The following is a 24,796-nucleotide window of genomic DNA, read 5'->3' on the forward strand; positions in this document are numbered from 1 at the left end:
TCGTCTCACAGGCAGCAGAGAGGGGCTACAGCCTGTAGACCAGGTGTGGCCAAACTGTGGCTCATGAACTGCACGTGGCTCTTTTACAGTTAAAATGTGGTTTACGGAGCCTTCCCAACCCCCTCCCCATTCTTTGCCTACCAGATGGGGAGTGGGGGAGGGGGAGCTTGAGGCTTCTGCCCTGTGGTGGGACTAGGGGCTTCTGCTCTGCAGAGAGGGAGTCTAAGGGCTTTAGATTCACATGGGGGTATCAGGGCAGAAGCCCCATCCCCCAGCAGGTGCTGCTCCATGGGGCAGATTGTGCATGTCTTGCAGCTCTCAAACTCTGAAGATTATTGTATGCGGCTTGGAGGGTCAGTAAGTTTGGCCACTTCTGCTACAGACCCTCAAATATAAGGCCATGGTGTTTCCCTCATTATCGCACAGCTCACCATCCTGAAAAACGCTCGGCTTCCATTGCCCATCCTAGTGATGTCAGTGTGGCCATTTTGTATTCTAGTCTATTCCGGTTCTTATACTGTGCCCATCACCATGGTATCTGAGCATGTGACATGACAAGGCTCTGTTTCCATAGACTCTTTTGCACCCCAGCCATTCCTGGTGGACACTGTCTTTCAGAAACCCAGAGTCTATGGAGGGAGAAGAGATGCCTCCCGTGCTCTGTTAATGAGAACAAAGTTCCATCTCACCTCATTCTGAGTTCACTTATGCAGGCGAAATGCCATTGGCTTCAGTGAAGATACTCGAGGTTTACAATGTAAGAGTGAGATCAGAACAGGCCAAACCATGTTCAAATGAGGCAGAATGATGGTATCAAATTGAATGAAACACTCATGCCAGCATGTTTTCAAACACTCTACTATTTGGGCTAGGATCCGGAGACACTGTGAAAGCTAGCTCAGTAACCAGCAACAATGCAGCAGTGTCTCCATTTCAGTTTACAAATTCAGTTTTGCAGCAAGAGGTGTCTATGCCAGAATAAGTGGCAGAGTCTTCCACCATATCTGCATCCCACTGGCTGAATTCTGGAACAGCCAGTTTAAGAGCTGAGAATACTCAAATGGCAGCAAGATTTCCACTGATAAGAGGGGAGGCCTGCATCTCTCTGTCTGATCTAGAGAGCTGCTCACATTGGCACATATGCAGCTTTTTGATGTTCAGCTCTCACAAACTCCTCCTCAGAAATATGGTCCATGGAGCCCCAGTGAGTTGGACTCGCTGTGCTGGGAGCAGATGTTTCCACAAATTCATTCTTCCCCTTCAACTAGGTCAGCATTTTTCTAAACCTTTCCACCACCACATTTGTACTCCCTTCTTTCTCTTCAGCATGCACCAGTCTGACAAAGTGGGTATTCACCCACGAAAGCTCATGCTCCAAAACGTCTGTTAGTCTATAAGGTGCCACAGGATTCTTTGCTGCTTTTACAGATCCAGACTAACACGGCTACCCCTGTGATACCAGTCTGATGTGTGTCCCAGGGATGTTTTACTCACGGTTTTCACAGCTTTTTATGCTACTGGGAGCTGAATTTGTTGCCCTTTCGCATTCCTTCACTGCTGTCTGCTGGTGTCCATGTCCCTCCCTTGGCTGCTACTCACTGGTAGTTGAATGGGTGTAAAAGATATCCCACTTCCACAGGACTAAGCTCTTCAACCCACTGATGGTCACTTACAGTGTGTCACCAGGAGCAGACTGAGGCCCTGATCCATCTGTCATTGAAAAGCCTCCCATTGACTTTACTGTGGGTTGGAGCCGGCCTAACAGGGTTTGTTTTGGCTTCAATGCTGTCAGCAGAGAGACTCCCACTGACTTCAGTAAGAGCTGAATGTGCCCCCAAGGGAGGATCCCTGCCTTCAAGGTGCATCCCCCAACAGAGCTCTCCAGGTGTAGCATTTCCATTGTGTGTGGCAATGGAAGTTTGCAACATTAATCTGGCCCGCTAGTGGTTTAAACCATTTCCAAGTTACACTGTTATGATTTCCAGTGCCATGGGGGTACATGGTGCTTTACAGCTAAGGGAGATGACAAGGCCCCTGCCAGGAACAACACACAGTCTAAATTAGACAGATAACACAAGGCTGGGCAACAGAACAAGGGAGAAGAAAGTAAAGAAAACAGAGAAAACTCCAACACACCTCCCCAAACTAAGGGAAAATTTACACAAAGAACACAGCCTTGTGCCTGTTATTGCTTGATGTCTATTTGGCTTTGTCACCTGATACAAAATCCTGTGACTGACAATCTGTATTGTCTCTTTCTGTGGTAGACACAGTCAGTTATCCTTTCCCCTCCCCTAGGGCTTGATCCAATTGCCACTGAAATCAGAGGAAAGACTCCTATTGACATGAGTGGATATTGGATCCAACCCCCAGTCCCTGCTTGACCCTAGTCTGCTCTCAAATTATCCTCTTCAGCAGCTACGGTGGCAGTGAGGTGGGACAGTGCGTAACCACCGAATCACCAATACTGTTATTGTCAGCACCTTCATTCATGTCCTCCATGTGCTTTGTGCCTGGCCCAATTTGTGTGTTGACCACAGCTTAATTCATCAATAATGTTAGTGTTATCACCCCAGTCCTATCTAATTCTGCCCCCAGCATAACTTGGAAAGCAGCGTTCATATGCAGAGGGAGGCACAGGGAAGCAGGCCCCTGCTCCTCAGTGAGATGGTAGAGTTTTCTCATGTGGCAGCCAGCACTGCCTGAGAAGCTGTTTTCCAGGAGGCACTCTGTTGACAGACACCTGGGGACATTGGCCAGAGCCACAGGAGAGATGCTCACAGAAAAGCAGAACAATAATCCAGATTTGGCAGATGAGTCAGAAGGATCCGGGGGACCAAATTTGGCCCTGGCCTAAACAGATGCCACTTCAGTGATGCTTAATCACTTAGTCCTGAGCTGAATTTGGCCCCCTGGGTCCAAGCTCAGGTGGCTCACTGGAGCTGCTCCTGGTGCCACAACATCCACACCGCTATTTTTAGCTTGAGCTGAGATAGAGTGAGTCTGTCTGCCCAGGCTGGGTGGCATGCCTTGCAGCTGCAGTGTGGACACACCGGTAGGGCCCAGTCCCATACTTGAAATAAACTTCAAGGTTTTCTGCTATGTAGGAATAATCCTATGCACTATATAGCATTGCCTGCCATCTTGTACCTGTAAATCACCTGGACATGCATAAGGCATATCTAGCTATGGGAAAGCTCTTACAGGGCAGTGGGAGGGCTGCAGCACAGGAGATAAACTGTGATTCTGTGAGCAAGGATAAGTCCAGAAGGTACCACCAGATTATCTAGAATATGTGAACCCTGTGCACATGCATTCTTCACCAGCCCTACACAGTACCTAGCACAATGGGACACAGCTCCTTGCCAGGGGCTCCAAGGTTACTGCCGTAATACAAACAAATCATGGTCTGGGATCTCAGGCACACTTGGGGCAAACAGGGCAGATAATGTAACAGTAAAAAAAATTCATATCCAGAGAATTAAAACAAAACAACAAAATCAGTGGCTTGTGCTAGTTCTTGTTTATTTACGCATCCATTTCATGACACGCACACACTCACCCACCTGCACGTGCTATCGGACAAAACCAAACATGCTCATCCTCAGCCCTTTTCAAATAACCCGTTCCTTTAAATAACAATTTGGGAACATGTGATGATGTCTTGGACATATTCTTAAACTTGTCACGGTGGTGAGCTGTCACTTTTGCTGTCTCAGGCATGCTGCTGCCTTTCTCCAAGTCCTAGGGAAATTATGCAACAGAGAGAGACAGTAGGGAAGCTTCTTCTAGGAGTAAATCCAGCAAACAGTTCTCCCCACCAGACCCAGCAATGGGCTTGGGTGGGTGCTTAAAAACAGTCCTCCTCACTCCCCTATCCTGCCAGTACCCCAGCGAGGTTGCAGAACCCTTGTGGAAACACTAACTCATCTCAGGTTGGAAGGAGTGATATAATAAAGCCCATGCTATTAAGCATTAGACATTCATGTGAACCTTCTGGAAATTTTTTTGGCATGTTGCTCAACACAAACAATGAGACAGTTAAGTTACACTACGTGTTCTAAAAGGACTCATCGAGAAGCCAGCCAACTACCTTCCCAGTGGGGCTCTAAAATATTTTAACTCCCAGCACAAAAATAAACCAGAGGAATTAAAAGATAGGCAAATTCAACAGTTTATTATGGCACATTGTAGAGGCAGTTTGCTGTCAGGAGGTCTTGCTTTATAGTGTATTGCAAGCATGTACATTTTGCTGCCTAACGTTGCCTTATCAACTCTACAGATGGGGCAAAATTCTGCTTTCATTTATGCTTATGTAAATACAGAGCAAGTCCATGCAAGGCAGTGAAGTTAGTCCAGACTTACAGCAGTGCAACAGAGCAGGATCGGCTCTATCCAGGCCTGATTCTTCTGTCACTTATGCAGCATTACAGTGGTGGAACTCCACTGATTTTGCTAGAGTTGCCCCTGATTTACACTAGTGAAAAGAGAGAATGGAATGGGAGACATAGTGCTTATTTGTATGAGCTCATAATGTATTTGTACAAAAATGAACATGTTCTTTTGATAACAGAAGGGAAATATTGGGCCAGATCCTCAGCTGATATAAATTGGCATAACTCCATCCAAGTCAATGGAGTGCCTCTAATTTACTCCAGCTGAGGATCTGGCCAGTTACTGTGACTATATCTATTGTCCTACTAATTGAGGGAACTGTTAATTGATCCTGTACCCACCGCTTTCCCCGTTTAGGGTAAGTCGATAGCAAAAGCTGTGTACAAGCTAGCCTACCCCAGCTAACTTGAGTCCAGTTAGGGTGGGTAACAATGCCAGTGAATACAGTGCTGCGCAGGTAGAACAAGCCCATCCCAGACCCGGGGTACAGACTCTGCTCGTTAGCCTGTTCTGTGTTTTCTTCACAGCTATTGTTATCCATGCTAGCTGGATTCAAGCTAGCTCAGGTAGGGTAGCCCGTGTGTAGCTTTAGCTGTGTAGACTTCCCCTTACTTTGCTCCACACCACTCTCAGTGGCCTCATGTCACAGCATCTTTCCCTCCAGTGATGGGGATGGGATGCATCTTACATACTTTATTTCTTTAGTGGAATAGGACAGGATCGGACACAAGAGAGCACAGAGCTGGCTGAAGGCCTGGTCCTAATCCCCTGAAGCCAATGGCAAACTTCCCATTGGCTTTAAATGGAGCATCTTTGGGTTCTAAAAGCATTGCCTCTGAATCATAGCTATCAGAGATGGGACAGACCTGTTACATCAGATCCCATCCATCCTCCTGCCAATGCAGAGTTATTCCCTACAGTACATTTTCTACAGTGTGCTCTCTGCATTGCTTCCAGCCTGTGCCTGTCTGGGGAACAAGGAAACAATAATAGTACTTAGCCCTTGTGGACTCCAACAAACTTTACAAACATTAACTAATTAATCCCGGGGCCCAAACTTCAGCTGCCATTGGGATATCAGCTCAGTGTCTTCTCAACATAGATAAATACAGAGTAGTGCCAATTTCCTTGCCTTTCTGGCAGATGACAGCATATTTCATATTAGAGAAATCTTCCTTCCTAACTCCTCTATACGTAAAATTGGAGGCTGTGCTACTAGCTGGGAAGCAACGGGGGGAAGAGAGATGAAGGGAACATTCTAATTAAGTGTCTGTCATAGTCTGAAATTTAGAAATCCCCCATCCCATGCATTTATGAGTAAACTCACCCATAGTGAATGGATAGTTCTCTGAAAACATCTGCTCAATGGGCAGCAGCAGTCAAAAAGCCTAACAGAATGTTAGGACCATTAAGAAAAGGATAGACAGAAAATATCATAATGCCACTATATAAATCCATGATACACCCACACCTTGAATACTGTGTGCAGTTGTGGTCACCCCATCTCAAAAAGATACAAAAATGATTAGGGGTATGGAACAGCTTCAGTATGAGGAGAGATTAGGGAGACGGGGACTGTTCATCTTAGAAAAGAGACGACTAAGGAGGGACATGCTAGACGTCTATAAAATCATGAATGGTGTGGAGAAAGTGAATAAGGAAGTCTTATTTACCTCTTCACATAACACAAGAACCAGGGGTCACCCAATGAAATGAATAGGCAGTAGGTTTACAACAAACATAAGGAAGTACTTCTTCACACATTGCACAGTCAACTGTGGAACTCCTTGTCGTTGAATGCTGTGAAGGCTGAAAGTATAACTGGGTTAAAAAAATTATATAAGTTCATGAAGGATAGTTCCATCAATAAAAGCAGCAAAGAGTCCTGTGGCACCTTATAGACTAACAGAAGTTTTGGAGCATGAGCTTTCGTGGGTGAATACCCACTTCGTCAGATGCATCCGTGAAAGCTCATGCTCCAAAACTTCTGTTAGTCTATAAGGTGCCACAGGACTCTTCGTCTGGACCTGTAAAAGCAGCAAACATGGTTACCCCTCTGACACTTGAGTTCCATCAGTGGCTTTTAGCCAACATGATCAGAGACAGAACCCCATGATCTGGGTGTTCCTAAGTCTCTGACTGCCAGAAGCTGGGACTGGACAATAGGGGACAATAAATTGCCCTGTTCTGTTCATTCCCTCTGAAGCATTTGGTACTGGCCACTGTCAGAAGACAGGATAATGGGCTAGATGGACCAGTGATCTGATCCAGTATGGCTGTTCTTATGTTCATCCTAAATCTTCGTACGTCCCCCATTCAAGCACTAGCTAAACCTGATCCTGCTTAGCTTCTGAGATCTGATGAGCTAGGGGTGGTGTGGCTGCAAGAAAAGGTTTGCTTTCTTTAAAAGAGTAAATTAGAAGCTTGCTTCTGCTCTCACTCATGCCTGTGTAAATCAGTGTATCACTGACACCAATACTGGTGTTACACCAGTGTGGGAACAGAATCAGGCAGTAAATCTCTAAATACTCTAATATAGAACCAGTTCTTGACACTTAAACCTGCTCTTGAAAGAGTCCTTCCCCACCACATGTACATAGCCAGGGCTTGCAACACCTATTTGCCTGTCAGCTCACTTCTGGCTTTTTCTTACAAATGGGCGAATACCAAAACCCCAATCTGAACTTCCCCTCTTTGAGGAATGTTTGGATCCAGGTCTGAACTTTGTGTCTCAGATCTATTCATAATTAACACACAAGCCTCTTTATAATTCCCCCATTAAATCTGAGTCAAGATGGGAAGTGCTTCTCGGAAACAGCTATTCTAACACTGTTACTAGAGAGAAAACCCATATCTGACTGTGTTCCTGTAGTGCACCTGCCATCCTGCTTTCTGATCCTCTCTGAAAAGCTGAAATTCTCCAGGTGTGCACACTCTTGAATAAACCCTTCTCTCGGGGCTGCTCCAATTTATACCTTGTCACAGTGTACGGAAAAAAAGTGTCTTCTAATCCCAGCTGATGATTTTCTCTAGGATTTTAACACGGGATCTTTCTTGAACTTTGTAACAAACATGGTTCACAAAATAATTTGTTCTTTTAAAAAAAAAACTTAACAAAAGAGAGAGAGAGGGGAAGCAAAGGAGGGAAAAGGTATTTTCCTCCAGTTTTTGTTTGGTAACTGACGGACGTGTGTATTTCATGGTCCATTTTATTTCCACTTGATTTAACTTTCTTGCTTTAACTTTGAAATCGTTCCCACTTTTCACTGAAACCTTCCATTTTGCCCTCCATATTGCTTTGATCATCAGCTGTGACTTCTGTTGAACTGAGATTTTCATTGGCCCCGTCATACTCTTCCAATGATAACAGATATTTTGTTTTTGTCACTGCGATGGATTCTCCTTTAACAAAAAAAATGCCTAGCTTAAGTCCATTGTGGAGTTGTAGGCCAGGTGCTACTGGAAGTGAAGCACAGTGAGTAGCTGCAAGTGTCAACAAAGGATTGAGAGTAGGCAGGGAGCTCTTGAAAGCCAAGTAAACAGACTGTTGGGAGAAATTGTGGACTAATGGAGAGAACAAAAGACTAAGGGTATGTCTATACTACCCGCCGGATCGGCAGGTAGTGTTCGATGTATCGGGGATCGATTTATCATGTCTCATCTAGGCACGATAAATCAATCCCCGAATCGACACCTGTACTCCACCTTAGCACGCCGCCGTGAGGATGGTCAGTTAAGTTGAACTAAGATACGTCGACTTCAGCTATGCGAATAGCGTAGCCGAAGTTGCATATCTTAGTTCGAACCCTCCCGCTAGTGTAGCCCAGGCCTAAGTGCCAATGGAAGTCTTGTGTTCCATTTGTAGCCAGGCCACTGATTTACTGTGGAGCATTATGGACGATGCATAACGTGACTCTTACATGAGAATGTTTTGAGTGCTCCTATAGAGTGATCCTGGCTAGCTTTTGGCATAAAGGAAAGCATCTTCTCCCCAGCACACCAATACAACAGAACACAGGAGGTGGTTCTATTACTTAGTAAACATTAGAGTGGGTCCCTGATTCATGTGCTGTGACAATGCCACCAAGTGGAAGATGGTTTTCCAAAGAGAGAGAGAAGAGCAGGTTCCCTACATCCCCAGTATTACAAATACTGTGCTATACATTTTAAAAATTTGAGGAAAATCCTGTGAAGATTGTTGGCTTGTTTCTGGAGAAGTGCAAGATACTCCTTGATGTCTCATCATACAAACCCACATCCTACAAGCCGAAAGACTATGTGTTTGGCAAACACGTTGGACATGGAGGGCCTGTGTAATCCCTTCATTAAAATCAATAGCATTACACCAGGGATGAATTTGGTTCAGAGTATTGGTTGTATGCTCTGCATTATCTGCTCACGGACCTGGAGACAACCTAGGGGGAGAGACATGGATGAGAAGGGTAAAAGCACAAAGGAAGCTTCCCGAATTTTCAAACGCCACCAGGATCAGGGTGAAAGGGACTCTGCTGGGCAGTCAGACACTACAGAAGAGTTCAGGTATTCCAGTGATGGGTATAGTATAAAATCTTAGATTGACAGAAAGACAGCCTGGGGAACTAGCGTACAGGGATGGGTTTCAGGTAAATAACTCAGGGCATGTCTACACTACAAACTTAAGTCAACCTATGTTAGGTCAACTTGCAGCCACCGCAGTAATTACTGTGGTGGTTCATGCCAATACTGCACTTTTTCTGTCGGTGGTGTACATCCTCACCAGGAGTGCTTCCACCGACTTAAGAGAGGCAGTGTGGAGGCTCTGTTTGCAGTTCCCCACCGGGAGCCCAGCTGCCCCCTGCCTTGGCTCCCTGGTCCCTTAGAGCCCTCCCACCTGCCCTGGGTGACAGCCAATAGCTGATCTAAGTAATACAGTACCTACACAGATGCTGCATTGCTGTAGCCACACCGACATTAGTGCTACACCTCTCGTGGAGGCGGAGTTATGATGTTGGTGTTGTAGGGTACTTACATCGGCGGGAGCAAAGCTATAGAGTGTGCACTGACATAATTAGGTTGACGTAAGCTTCCTTACATCAACTTAACCCTGTAGTGTATACCAGGCCTCAGAGTCCAATTTTCTGTATGCAGGAGAATCTCACTGATTTTCACTGAGTGCAAGGCCCACTGGCAGTTCTGTAAATTGGTGAGTAAGGCTCCAGTCCAGCAAAGCACAAGAATACCATTGAGGGGATTGGCCCTGCTTTGAGCAGGGGGTTGGACTAGATGATCTCCTGAGGTCCCTTCCAACACTAATAATCTATGATACTTCAGCTGGGAGAGTTCTCTTTAAAATTGGACCTGAATACAGTGGGGCTACTCATGGCTTAAAGATAAGCATGTACGTAAGAGTTTTGCAAGACCATGATTTTAAATAAATCAAGGCTATTGTAATTTATTTATTTATTTAAGTGCCAGTTATTTTTATTAATTTATTATTATTAGTTTTTATTATTCAAATACTTTATATTATACTAGAAAACATTCAGGAGTATGTCCTGTGAAAGTCTTAAGTTATTCGTAATATAAGACCTCACCGCAGCCCTCTGCTGTTAAATCTTGGCTGAGAAATGGGGTGAGACTGCTGGGTCTTTCATCAGATTTATGGCATGTGGATTACCTGAGCGAGAATTACTGTCTCAAGGTTCTACTCAACAACGATGCTGTATTTTTGCATCTACATCTGCTGTAAGTGCTGATTGTTGTCAAAGCTCAAGGGGCCAGATTCGGATACCCTCACTCGCTCGCACTATAGTACGGTACTCTACGAGGAGTCCCACTTAGGTCAGCGTGGCTGCTTGTGGAGTAAGGTGCTACTCAGTGTGAGTGAGGGGATCAGAATCTGGCACAAAGGTTGCAGTATCCAAATGAAACCAGCCAGGCAACTGAGCACGAAACCGAATTAGAGTAAACATTCCAGGCCGTATCCTGCCATCAGATTTTAAGCAGAACTGCCCCTGCTGAAATCAAGACATCTCACACACTGGTTTCATTCCCATGGAGATCAGCAGGGGAGTTCTCTTTAAAAAAAACTGATGGCACCATATGGCCTGTTATCAGTCAAACTCCTATTTATGTTAAACAACTGCTAAATAAATAACTTACAGTTGTTTTATCATGCCTTCAAGCACAGATATTTTATTTGTCTGGCCTAATTTTTTTTTCCTGTTACCCTTTCTAGGTTCCCTGCTATTCTTATGGTCAAAAGTTGTCCAAACTGGCCATTTTGAGAATAGCCTGTAACTATATCCTTTCCCTGGCCAGACTAGCTGACATGGATTACAGCGCTGACCACAGTAACATGAGCTTCTCAGAATGCGTGGAGCAGTGCACTAGGACCTTGCAGGCAGAAGGGAGATCTAAAAAAAGGAAGGTATGTTTCAAGAGAACAAAATAACACAAATAATCCAAGGTGGTTTCCTTCTCTCTCTTTGAACATTTCCTTGTTTTTATTCCTTATTCTTTCCCCACTTTTTTGGTTTTCTTTGCCTCCCCCCCCCCCACCCCCGGGATCTATGTGATCTTGTAACAACCACATTCCTCTCTAATCAAAAACTTTTCCATCCTTCCTATTTTCTGGGCCAAGCTCTTCCTCTTGCTACTTGCCCAACACACTTTAACATGACCACGATCCTATTAGCATTGTCTTGTGGCTGTTATTTGTTAAAACAAACCAGTCTTGGGTCGCCTTTTGTAGATCATAAAACACAATCATTCAGCTGTGTTTTCTGTTTTGTTTAATCTAACGCTTATCTCCAAAAAAAATCGTCTGACAACAGAATAAAAAAGAAGTAGCTAATGGAGACACTGTACATATAAACACATTAGCGAGATGTCTGACCTGAAGAACATATGGGTATCTTGGGGAAACAACACTAAATCTAATTACACATTGCATTCCTTCAGGTTACTTAACATTGAACCAATTAGGGGAAATCATCATCAAGCCGCGTTAAAGAGGAAACTGAGCATTCTGCCAGTTTTCCTCTTGGAAAGTGACATGGGTAAATTAAAAGAGTGATTGATGTCTTTGTTCAGAGTTTTACGACAAAAAGGGTTTTGTAAACTTGAATTGAACTTCCCTCCGCATTCTGTACCCAGTTGTCATGCAGGATAATAAATCAGCAGGACTTTAATGGATGAATGGACAGCTAAGCTGAGCAGTATTCACCACCTTTAGTTGTAGTAAGATCTACCTCTGATTCAGAACGGTTTCCTCATTTTTTCTCAACAAATATTTTTTTCAGAAACCCAATTTATAAATAAAACAGAATTACATTCTCCTGGCCTCTTCCTTTAGCGGACATGATTAATATTTATGACTTAGCACACCTTTGTACTCTGTTCCATACAAGACATACACCAAAAGACAAATCCCATGCTCCACGATGGTTACTGTTTAAAATACCGACAGAAATCAGGCTGAGACACACTGAAAGATCCAGAGGACAGAGTCAACTGAGACATTCCTTACATATATTGTTAACACTTTACATCATTGTTTCTTAACTAATGGGGTGGGTTGCAATGGATCACCTGAATGGTCTTATCCCACAGGTTAAGAAAAAAAATGGTGTGATGTCACGGTGAGAAGAACCTATGGCAGGGGCAGAAAGAGACCAATTCTCTACCTCTCTTTGCCTCCTGTTGTCACTTGTCCCTGCTCCATCCCCTTCAGCCCCACAGGGCAGCAGTCCCATCCCTTACTCCCTCCTGTCCTGCATAGCTCAGAGTCGTGGCAGAGGACAGGACAGTCAGTTTCACAGCCTTTTCAAATAGTGCTGATGGCTGGTGTGGGTGGTGGCGCAAGAGAAGAGAAGCACAGCCCAGAACCAGTGCCTCACTTGCCCCAAACTCAGCACCCCACCAAGCTGCAAAGGATCAGGAAATGGTGGATGGCAGACCAGTTCTTTGATGATGGATCTCCAATAGTTTGAGAACCATTGTCCAAGATTATGGAAACTAAAGAAGGGTTAAAGACATAAAAGTTCCAGATTTCAAACTGCTCCAGATTCATGGGTGTTCGGAGCTGTGGTTTAGGTTTTAACTGGTCTTTAATAAACAACTAAACACTGACATTTATGCTATTTATTCTCTCAGTTTCACTCGAACATAAAAGAAGATCTCTTCCATTTGCAGAAACTCTCACCGGACAGCAGTACATTTCCCCCCTCACATACAACCACTAGGCAGCAACAATAATCACGTCACAAAACAAAATCTTCCTGGTGCCTCAAATTCCCAAAGAAATGCAAGCCCAGCCCTCCCCAAATGCCTGCTCAGAAATAGAAAGAGGGGCTTTGTCTTCTACACATTGATACCAGACTGATCAGTTTCTATTTCTGAGTCTCACAAACACAACATTTTTGTTTAGGGGTCCCAGCTGGGAAGGAGAACATTTCAGGAAACATCCTTAGGTTTATCCAAAGCCTGAACTAGGCCCGTAGTCTCTATTCAGCAAAGCAGACTCTTCCAGCTGAATCAACAAGTGTCATGTTATCCTGGTCAGTATTTCCTAATATGCTGGCAAGAAGGCGCTCAGTCGAGGCTAAGGCCAAAACTAAGGCATTGATTCGACACACTAACCAGTCAATAATTCCAGCAACCAGTCAGAGTGCTGAGGGCAAACTAGCACTTCTATTGGTTAGCAGAATTTGGAAGCTTCCCCTGGCGCCAATGAAAGTACACCCAGGGGCAGTTTTATCACCGCCAGGGCCAAATCTGACACCTTTTGAAGCTAATGGGAAGATTCCTTTTGACATAAAAGGGTGCTGGATTGGGACCTTTAAATTACACGAATGTGATCTTTAGCCTTTAAAAATGGGATGAAGTGAATCTATTTAAATGTAGGAAAAACCCACTTCTTTATACCTAAAATGAGAATCCGCTTAATTTCCTCTGCCTTCCCTCTAGCCCCATAATCCATAGCAGTGTAAATATCAGATATGAAAACACTGAAATCATTAGTAAATTAAAAGGCTGAGGTATTTGTTCATAAAAGAACTGAGCTCTGGACTTCACGTGGCGTAAAAAGATCTCTCTTCTGCGAGTGGGTCTTCCTTAGACTATTGGACGAGGATACAGTGTCTTGGACCAAAACCACTGCTCTCTCGTTAATTTTGAAGTCAGCACGTTTTCCAAGATCTCAGTGTGTTTTTAATCAGTTTTCAAAAGCTGCGATTCACTAGGTAGTTCTGCTGAATTATCGACTTTGGGTTGTTTGTTCTTTGCTCTTTAAAGTTATAACGAGCCAAGTAAAGACAGTCAAGTCCTCAAGCAATGTCCTTCACTTCACTCCATCCACCAGTACCTTTATCTACTGTCATCTTTATTTTATTGTGGTTTGTCTCCTCTCATGTCATTCTCAATTCTCAAGCAGGATACAGAATGTGCTATGGTATCATGAGCTTTTCACGCAAAAGTAGCTGATTGGGGTTTGTTTTGACAGGCAACGGCTCCAGATGTTGAATTTGCTGATGATGTGTAGCCTTTTGCTTTGTTTTTGATGTTGAATTATCTGCTATTCCGGACATTAGACTGTTGCTCAGACTTGGGTGTTTTTCTTTTCACTCCATTGTCTTAATTAGAAGAGTTGGATTTATCCTTTGAAACCTTTTATGCTAGAAAATGCTCCTCTTAACAAGTCTAAAACACAGGGTGATCTGGCAATTTATGCTGCTGTTCTAGCTGAGACTTGACTAAGGGGTGTTTGGCGATCCTATTTAAAAGGAACCAAGGGTAAAATGAAAGACTTCAAATGCCTCTTTGTAAAATAAATGGCCATGGGCTATGGAGAGCACAGGCGGAGAGAGGATTCTTATGAACGTCTTCATTTTTTAAAATTGCCTTTCAATCTGTTATATAAATCATTTGAGCCACCTCCTGCTCTTGAAGACACATGCACCAATCCCAGTGAATGGGAGACCTGGATGCTCGTCCATGGGCAGAATTCAGCACAGGGAGTCCCACTCCGTATCTTTCAGAGATGGGGTAATAAGCTCCTTTGAAACAGACACAGTGGGATAGGGCATATCCTGTAGTCTCGGGCACAACTCTCCGTTGGCATTCTTGTGAGCGTTGTGGACGTAAAAGCTGCAGAGGGTGGGTCAGAGAAGAGAATACATATTATATTTTTCTATATTGTGTGGCATTCCACACACCTACAGAACACAATCCAAAGCCTGCTGAAGTCAATGGAGAGATTCCCCTGATTGCAGTGGGCTTTGGATCAGGCCCTGGTAGAGTGCTAACCACACACTATTGCTGTATAGAAGAGTGGCGTGCAGTACAAACAAGCTTCATTCATTACACAGTTATGGCCGCACACATTGGATCATGGATCCTTCTTCTACCACTACCACAAATGATCCTTTTTATTGTTCTGTTCCCTCCTCCCCCACTCATCCCTACAAACAGGCAGTGCCTAGGACATAGTCTGAGTAAATGGCCGTATCCTCATCTCAGGCCACCGAGCACTAACCTAGCTGCTGTTATAACTCACAATCTGTACTATGGTTGCTGACTCTGCAAGAGGATTTCACCAGTGGATCTACAAAGTTGTGGATACACCAGCCATGCTGCTGCCTTCTTTCCAGACTTCACTCCAAACCCCCTTTCATCTCCACCCCGAGCACGGCTCCATGGCCCACACAGCGGCTGTGGCATTCCCCTTGGCCAGCCTCTCCATGGCCTCTTGTGGGGCACGGGAGCAGGGTACCTCACTGAGTCTCCCACACAAATAATTCACCACAATGCTTGGTGGGCTACCCCTTGCATACAGGAGAGTGGCAGCTCCACCACCACCACCCGCTCAAACTTTTGAACAATAGCAGAGCTTGTTTCATTATCTTTCTAAATATAATGTTAACTGTTAACCCCATGCAGTGGGTAAGTTTGCTTCTCTGTGTGGCTGCAGCTGTTTAGCTTGCAAGGTTCTTTCTTCTTTCCTTCCCCCTCTTCTTTGTTTTTGATTAGTTGTTCTGTTAGTCAGTAACATTGTTGAGTACATGGAAGCTAAGCTGGAGCAGGGAGGGTCCCCCCCCCCCGTCCTGGCAGTCGCAGACTCCAGATGTTCAGAGTGCTAGTTGGGAAGTCCTGCTGGCGCCACTTAGGGCAGAGGGCAGGGGAAAGGCACGCGAGCTGGAACCCAAAGCACTCAGTCACTGCAGGATTTGGCACATTCCCCAGCTTTCTGCTGGCACATTCCCCAGCTCTCTCCTGGCCATCTGTTCCAAAAAAACACTTTCAGAACCTCATCATCACTCAGGATACAACACTGAGAGCAGCTGTTATAGAGGCAGAAGGAAAAACCATGCAAAAGGTCTCTTTGTGAGAGAGGAAACTGGGTTATGAATAACAGAAGAACAGTTGGAGCTCAATAAAAAAGTTTTCTGCTGGAATTTAGCTTCTTATTTTTAATTCCCTATATATGTTTATATGTGTGTACACACATCATTAAAAATTAGAAACTAAATATATATATAATTACAATTGTATCTATGTATATGTGGAATTAAAAATAAAATCTCTATTATACTATCATCATGTTAAAAATTATATAAGGCAAGAAATTAATTAATTAATTATAGATAGATACACACACACACCCACACATAATGATTTTCTTGCCGTGTTCTAATGCAGGGGTCGGCAGCCTTTCAGAAGTGGGGTGCCGAGTCTTCATTTATTCACTCCAATTTAAGGTTTCGTGTGCTAGTCATACATTTGAACATTTTTAGAAGGTCTCTTTCTATAAGTCTATAACATATAACTAAACTATTGCTGTATGTCAAGTAAATAAGGCTTTTAAAATGTTTAAAAAGCTTCATTTAATATTAAATTAAAATGCAGAGCCCCCTGAACTGGTGGCCTGGGCCCGGGCAGCGTTAGTGCCACTGAAAATCAGCTCGCGTGCCATAGGTTGCCTACTCCTGCTCTAATGCCACTTAATTTTTCCTTTGCAGAATCCAGCTCTAATACAGGCAATTCTGTTCCAATTTTTAGGCAACGTTTTCTGCAGCTTCCCTACCGACACTTCTGGGACGAACGAGCAGTGATTTTCTAACATAAAAGGAATAGGTAGCGGAAGGCAGCAGTCGTATGGCGCTGAAACATTTTCCTTAGAGATGAATTGTTCTCAGATACTGTGATGTGATGCACTAGGACTAGTATGGAGACACAGCCCCAACGTAAAGCCATGGCTCCTTCCCTTGAAGATCTATCATGCTAATTTTAGAGATTTATGAAGATGATTGCTGTTCTGATAGTAAACACAGGTACTGATGATTGTAACGCGTATCAGTGGTCACAATGCTAAATACCAGGTGCAGTAAAGTCTTGATCATCTGAACTCCATTTCTTCAGTGGAGGTTCATGATGCCTGGGGGTTTCTGGTAAGTAAGGTTCAGGCTCCCATTTCCCCATGTTCTAGTAAAGCGGAAGTTGCTCTTTAATAATAGCCACTCTGCTTCCCTGAGGTTGGCAGCTTAGCATGACTAAAGGAGGAATTGTCCACTTCGGCATGGGGAACCTCTCCTAGCTGTCTACAGCTGGGAAAGTAGCACAAGCTGCCTTTGAAGGCTGTAGAGAAACCCTGAGCTGGCTCTCCTCACCATCCCAATCCCACACGATACAAAATTTTCAGCCATTCCTAGACACCCCAGGACTGCATGGGCTCCGCTGTCTAAAATGTTACACTGCCATCTGCTGTGCAGCACATCCAGGAACAAAACCACATGAACTCTGGGACAAAATGACCATCTGAATTAGGGAGATATATGAGGCAGCTACACACACACTGATGTGCCCCCCACGCAACTAGCCACTAGCAGCCCTTTCATGGCAATCATGCATTTTTGATAAACCTACGATTTGGAGCAGTCTAGGTGCCAAAGGGGATAATGCTAAAGAGCAGCCACTCCAAGAGGATGCAGCACAACCCATGCTATTGCTGCAAGCCAGCATTAACTTAAGATGCTCCAGCGGTTCTTCTGTCTTGAACTGGTCTAGCACCTGGATGCTGTAAGTGATCCTAGTTGCCATCATTGATCTTGTTCTCTGTAGAAGAGGGGCAGTAAGGGCGTGGAGTCCAAGTAAGTTCCCTTGCCCTTTGCAGGCAGTGGATTCTCACGGCTCCAGCATCTCTCTATGGATTCCATTGCTGCACTCCTCACATTTGCACTGGCCCCGCTGGGTTTCAAGATCACATCCCTTCTGCTCCATCAATAACTCAAGCTGCAATGATGTTGAGCAAAAGGCTAGCACTGGAGTCTTTCCGCTGCATAAAAGATAGCATGTGGAGAGCCCGCACACATACCCCAAGTGCCAATAAGCACAGCAATTCAGGCTGTCCCTATGCCCAGCAGAGGATAGACAAGAGCAAGGCTGGTGATCTATGTAGATCTATTAAAGAGCCACAATATCCCTGCTTAAGAGGGAATACAGCAGCTGCATGGTCTCCTGTAACTGTAGGTTCCACAGCCTGGTGTTGAGGATTCTCCCCTGACTTCTCCACGTATCTCCTGCACACACGTCTCTTTTACATAGCCTGTGCACTGGGTCTAGGGTTTGGCCCTCATTTATGTGGAAGTTAATGAACACAAACCAACCAGATTCCACTGGCATCTTGGTCTATCGAAACCACTTCATTTTAAATGCTTCCCAACAATGCCCGTTTGCTAAGTCAAATTGTCAAGTTCAAGAATTAGGGGACTTCCATGTGAGTTATTAATTAAATCAGCCTTAGAACTTTCTGACTACTGTGAGAAGAGAGGAAGGGCTGGGAAACAAGTGAGCCTGATTCTGATCTGACTTAGACCACTGCAAACGAGGAGTAGCTACCAGGACCGGCACTAGAGTTTTTCGCGCCCTAGGCGCACGGCCATTTCGCCACCCTGCGCGCCGCTCCTGCGGCTCCGGTGGAGCTCCTGCAGCCATTTCTGCGGAGGGTCCGTTGGTCCATGGTTCCGGTGGAGCTGCCGCAGCCGTGCCTGCGGCAGCTCCACTGGAGCCGCGGACCAACGGACCCTCCGCAGGCAAGACTGTGGCAGGTCCACCGGAGCCGCCTGCCACCCCCCCCCCCAGCAAAATGCCACCCCCCGAAAATCCTGGTGCCCTAGGCGATTGCCTAGTTCGCCTCAATGGAAGCGCCGGCCCTGGTAGCTACACTGAATCAGTGGAATGCCAGTGTAACTTACAAAGCTCCTACAACATCAAATCACATAGAATGCCTTCCTTTTGCATTCACAACGTCATTTATCTGCACTTGGCCAATCCATTCATTTGCACGTAAATATCACTGGCCTTCCCTGCCTCTCAGCAAAGATTTCATAGCAAAGACCTGCAGGGAGATCTCCTATTCCTTAAGCAGCATTGCACAACATCTATTAATCATGCATTACATGGTAATATATAAAGGACCTTGGGTCAAAACAAATGAATGCAGAACCTGTTATGATCCAATTTGTTTACTAATTGACAAAATTCAGCAATCCGAAGCCCTCTGAAGGCATGAGGAGTCTTGCCATTGACTTCAGTGGGCTTTGGACTAGAATCTGAGGCTGCCAGTCCTGCAAGCCTGTTTCCAAGCAGAACCCCTCTGATGTCCAGGCAGCAAGGTTCCCTACTTTGTTCCCTTTTGTTTTCTCCAAAGACTATTGCTAATAATTCATTTCTGCAATGGAAAAGGTCTAGCTTACTAATATTGCTGTTACATGTTACAGCATGGGATTCAAAGAGAATCCATTTTTCTGCTGTCCATTACTGAGGTAGTTCATTTCTCCAGGGTTTCCCTGCCCCCTTTCCTGTTTTATGTTTTGATTCCATAAGGAATGAAGTAGTCTTTAAGCAACCAAATGTTGTTGTGGTAATTATTAATAATTATATTTACTTAGTGTCATAAAATGTCTTGATTGTTTGACAGACACAGAATAAGAGGTGATTTTCCTACCAAATAGTTTAAGGTAAATACAATTGTCTGCCTGCCTGCCTGCCTGCCAGCAAAAACTAATTTATTAAAAAACTCAGATCACAACTTTCAGATTTCCAAAACTAAATTAGGGCACTTGTTCTACATTGTGTTACTCAAATCACCATTTCTGTGCCATGAGAGCTGATGTGAGCATCTCCATGTTGAGGAGAGTGCTCAGATCCCAAACTGGAGACCCAAGTTTGAAAACTGAGCCCATCATTGTTAAAATAAGAGATTCTGCCTCTCCCTAGTCAAATCCTTACATTTTCATTCTCATCAAGAACCAAAAAACATTTTGAGTGGCACCAAAAACGTTTTCACTTTGAGCGCTTGATGTTACCATTTAATCTGTTAAAAGAATGTTTAACTGAGTAATTTCTCCTATTTCTTTGTGTTTTCATTGCCATAAAGAACTTTAGGGAGGCATCTGTTTCTTTTTCAGTGTAGAAAACAAACAAATGCGTATTGTGAAGAATTTAATTGTATTTATGTGATGGCTTTGTTAAATATTTTGAACAGAGATGCAACTGACCAGAACCCTGGAATATGAGAGTTTTCACAATCTGAACCAAGACTGAATCTAATTTTAGCAATTAGCCAGTAGCTCTGTAATGGGCTGTATTAAAACCCTGGATCCAGATTGCCCCAAACTTTGGGGTGTTAAAAATCCAGATGCATGATACAAATTTGCAGCTTGAAGCCAAGCTTTAGTTTTAAAGATGGGCTCAAGATCTGTTAATAGGAAATGCTCCACTTCTAAGATAACCTTAGCCCTGGCCCTGCAATGAGTTCTGTGTGGTCAGATCACTGCATACATGTAGTGCCCTAGTGACTTCAAACCATCTCTGCGCTAGCACCTGGGTTTGCCTGCATGGACCTTATTGCAAGAATGAGCCCTGATGTGCATTGTATACCCACATATACAGGACAAAAGGGGAAATTTAAAGGGGCTTGCACAGTATGCAGTAGCAAATGGCCACACACGCAGCTTCCAATACTGCTAATATAAAAGAAAATATTGATACCCTTATAACATCCCTGATATAGCATGCAATCCTGAAAAATTGGATAGGATGCAGAAAAGAGCCACAAAAAATGATTTCAGGGCAGGAGAAAATACCTTACAACTTAGTCTGTTTAGCTTATCAGAAAGAAGATTCTGAAGTGACTTGATTACAGTGCACCAGTACTTCACTGGGAGAAAATATCATGTTCTAAAGGGCTCTTTGATCCAGTAGAGAAAAACATAACAAGAACCATTGACTGAATGGTCAAACCAGACAAATTCAGATTTCCAGCAGCGAGGTGATTAAATGTTGAAACAAACTATCCAGGGAAATGGTGGATTCTCCATTTCTTGATATCTTCAAATCAGACTGGAGGCCTTTCTGGAAGTTATGCTTTGAGCACAATCAGCTGTTTGGCTAATCCAGGGTGATTTTCCCTTCCATGCAGAACACTGCACAATGGGCTGGGTGCACTGTGGACCTGTTGTTCTGGAGTTGTTTGTTGCCAGACAGTGAGGCAAGATGCAAGAGTTGGTATATTTCGGGTCTGATCCAGCATCACTAGTTTTATCTTTTGTGTCTTATGCCTATTTCAAAGCAGACATGTCACTGGTTTGGGATTTGTCTAGGTCAGGAATAGAGAAAGCCCCCACTCTTCAGTGATAAGCTCTATGAAGCCCTATAAGGGCTATCTTTAAGGCTCAAGACAGACATGGGCATCATTATTGACAGCTCAGTAAAAACCTCTGCTCAATGTGCAGTTGAGGTCACTGCCGTGGAGAGAGTATTGGAGGCAGAGAACTTGACATAATTCAAAAAAGGACTGGACCCTTATATGGGTATCAAGACTATCCAGAGTTATCATAGTTAATGACAACAAAATTTATAGAAAGATATTAAACTTCATGCTTCGGGGTTTAAGCCAATCTCTAAGGACATGAGATCAGGATGAGACCTAATGCAAGGGGCAGATCATCCCACATCTACTACTGCAGGGTTTCCACACCTGGCCACTGTCAGAAGACCAGATTCTGGGTTAGGTGGAGCATTAGTCTGACCCACCGCAGCTGTTCTTACGGGTTTTTTATTTTGTGTCACTAACTATCAAGGTAAAACTTTCAAAAGTGCTTCAGTGACTTGGGATCCAAAGTCTCATTTTTAAAAGTGACTTAGAGCTGGAATGAATTTGTAAATCTGAAGATGGGCACTTAATAGGATTTTCAAAGGCATCTCAATGAGAGATTGACTCTACACCCAGTGATTAGGGCACTCACATAGGATGTGGGAGACTCAAATTTAAGTCCCTGCTCTATATCTGGCAGAGTAGGGATTCAAACATGGGTTTTCCACATCCCAAGCTGCTTTATTCCCTCTTAGGCAAGGATATTGTGGCTCCCAAGCTCCATTCTGTTCTGTTCTGTTCTACCCAAGCTCGGAGGCCTCGCCCATCACTGTGGTATCTGAGCATCTACAATTTCATGCTTTGCAAATAAATTCTCATTTTCGGCATAAATTTGCTTTTGGGGACCCATCTGGCACATGGCCTAGGGGAACCCCTAGTTTGTGCATGCGAAAGTGGGAAACACAACTGGCAAGACAGCCCTGAATTTTACCATGGGACTTTGGGGCTTGCCGCTGTGAGTCCAGTGGTCAGGAAGGAGAAAGAAGAGATGGAGAGGATTTGTGGGGGAGGAGAGAATGAAATTTATAGGAGGAAAGAAAGGTGATGGGGAAGAAGAGAAAGTGTGGGGGCAGAAGCATTGACAAGTCGGGGGGAATGAAGAGAGTTGCGTGAAAAAATAAGTATATTTTTCAAAAAAATCTAAAACGATTTTCCCCAACATTTTTCAGTTTGCTGGGAGAAGGGGACTCCTCTTTTCACTTCCCTTTTTCCTCATTCCCCCCATTTTTTTTCCATTTTGTCACTAGAAAGGGCAGGGGGAAAGGTGGGAAAAAACAAAATATGAAAAAAAATAGTTTTACTCTTTTGGATGAAAAATCAAACATTAAAAAAATACTTTTCATGGAATAGTATTTTTTTAAAAGGTCATTTTTCATTAAAAAAAAAAAAAGACTCATGAAAAACTTGAACCAGCTCAACAAGAATCTGATCCAGGCATGATTCTGCCACCCTGGCTCTCTCTGAGCAGTATGTCGCTCTCTGAAATGGCCTGTGAACTCCTTACTCACAATGAAGCTTTGAAGTCAGCCAGAGCCTGGGCGCCCCCCGAGAGCGACTGCTTAGTAGTGTGAGCTTGGGATTCACCATCTGCCCCACAGATTTCAAGGGGACACCCTGCTCAGTAAGAGGCTACTCATTGGGAATAGCGATAGCAGAATCTGGCCCTTAACGTTCTGTGCTTCTATCCTTGAGACACCATATCATTCAGGTTTTGCTGAGTTCACCTAACCTTTCCTTCTCACAGCAAGTAAGCCTGATCCTGCCCCACTGAAGAAAATGGGAAGAGCACTGCGATGGACTTTTATAGACACAGGATTGGGCCTTCAAAGAACAAGCACCTGGTGTCATTGAAAGAATCTCCCATTCACCAATCTGTTTACCACTGTGATGTGTCATTTCTTTCCAGGAGTAATAACCAGGAGGGAGGATTCAGAAGACTTTCCAATCAGAGTTCCATCCATTCTTGGCAAAGGTTGCATGATCCAGATGAAGACTGCAGCTTTTTGCAAAGACCCCTTTTCAAGACAACAGTTGGCAGTGGGACTTTCTCAATCTCTGAAAAAGAAAATGGAGATGCCTTTTTTTTTTAAGCCAGCCACCTTTTAGTATGTGCAATTTATTTAGCACTTTTCCCTTTGCTTAACTGGGAAATGTTATGCTCTCGGCTCATATTGTACAGTCATTTTGTTGTTGTTGTAGCTGTTGTGCCAAAGACTCGATGGAGCTTCTACACTGTGTCTAGTTTTGCCTTAAATGTTAAATCCTTGAGCCAAAGAAAACTCAGAAATTCCATTTAGGTAATGTTGAGTGGGCCAGTTCAATCAGTGACAAATCTGAATTTCTGAATCCTTCTCTAAAAGTTTCCTCTTTTCTTTCTCCTGTTCATATCTATCTACTTGCAGCCCTGGAACCAGCATTCACAGCCGGAAAAAGCCAGGACACACCAACACTTGCTCCAGAGTTGATCTCTCTTTCTTTCAGCGATTTCATTGTTCTACTTCTTTGGCAATTACCTGGTTTTCTTCCTGCTGGGAAACATGTGCATAGGGTAGAAATAGTGACACAAAGTGAGAGCTGAAACCAGATCTATGCTTTTTAAATATAAATATATCAATAAATAAAAAGTGCCACGTAAAGCAATAAAAAAAAATCAGTAAGACAGTTCAGATAGGCAGCATGGTGTTTAGCAAAACAATTCAGTAGTTGTTTCCTTCAGTTTTGAGAAGTCATTTTTGGCTGGTTTTTTTTTAAGTAGTTAAAAACCCATGTAATGCAAAGGCATTTGAATCCTATACTGTATTTTTCGCTTCAAATTGAAGTAAAAAAATTAAGAACCATTTGCTTGGAGTAAGCAAACTTTATAGGTAATGCAGTTCATATGCAAGACATCTGCTAGTGGTGGAGGACAGAATTCAGTGTCAGACTAAAAGAATATGGGTTTGTAAAGAAAGGAGATTAACCTGTTTCATTTTCACTTAAGGATAAAGGTTATACCTCAGGGGACAGATTCAGATCTCAGTTACACTAGTGTAAATCAGGTTTACTTACGCTTGATTTACTCCAGTGTAACAGATCTTAATCTGGCCCTGTGTGTATATGTCTGGAGTTGCATGGGGGAGGGGAGGCTCTTCATTATATGAACATGTAACTCTTAGCAACCTCAGCAGGAATTAAGCATGTGTGCAGAGGGGAGATCAGACTGTGTGCTACTAAACCATTGACCTGATATCAATACAAAATCCTGAACTCATCAGTTGCCATCTGTTTATTTTTCTGTATGAGCTCACCAACTTAAAGAGATCACTCTTGGCTTTTGTGGCGCTTTATGAAGGCTGAGTGGCTGCATGGTATCCACCCTGAAGAGCGTCTGACCCTCCGTGACTGAGCACTGGACTCTGGGTTGAGGGCTTGTTCACTGGAATGCAGGTTTCCAGTGAGGGCATGAGAGAGTTCCCAGTTGAAATGCCTGAGGCGCCCTTGCATGATACACCCTTGAACGGGAAGTAAATACATCTCCCAAAGCCCACACAGTGCTTCGGAGTCACAGCATACTTGAGCAATGCTACCAGAAGTGAAACAACCACCCAGAAATCTCCAGTGGGGTGTTATCAGCAATCACTATAGGGCTACTGGAGGGAATTGCTGCAGCTTTGAAGACCCACTGCTGAGAGATACCAGGAAGATGGGAGGGGGAGGTATGAACTGATG

The 24,796-nt window shown here is 43.9% G+C and overlaps 1 protein-coding gene across 2 annotated transcripts in view; it reads left to right on the forward strand.

The window, feature by feature from the left end:
• ATOH8 (atonal bHLH transcription factor 8) overlaps positions 1 to 24,338 on the forward strand; it is a 30,770-nt gene extending 6,432 nt beyond the window's left edge. Inside the window, exons 2-3 of one of the 2 annotated variants that reach the window (XM_050948011.1) lie at positions 10,613 to 10,804; positions 16,435 to 16,571. In XM_050948011.1, the coding sequence (XP_050803968.1) occupies positions 10,613 to 10,804; positions 16,435 to 16,500 (258 nt within the window). In that variant the 3' untranslated portion in view covers positions 16,501 to 16,571. Of the gene's footprint in view, positions 1 to 10,612; positions 10,805 to 16,434; positions 16,572 to 22,994 lie in introns of those variants that run through there. The other variant, XR_007773585.1, reaches the window with a different exon arrangement.
• The last annotated feature ends 458 nt before the right edge of the window (positions 24,339 to 24,796 follow it).

Source organism: Gopherus flavomarginatus, chromosome 3 (genome assembly GCF_025201925.1).
Source record: "Gopherus flavomarginatus isolate rGopFla2 chromosome 3, rGopFla2.mat.asm, whole genome shotgun sequence".
Taxonomy (NCBI): domain Eukaryota; kingdom Metazoa; phylum Chordata; order Testudines; family Testudinidae; genus Gopherus; species Gopherus flavomarginatus.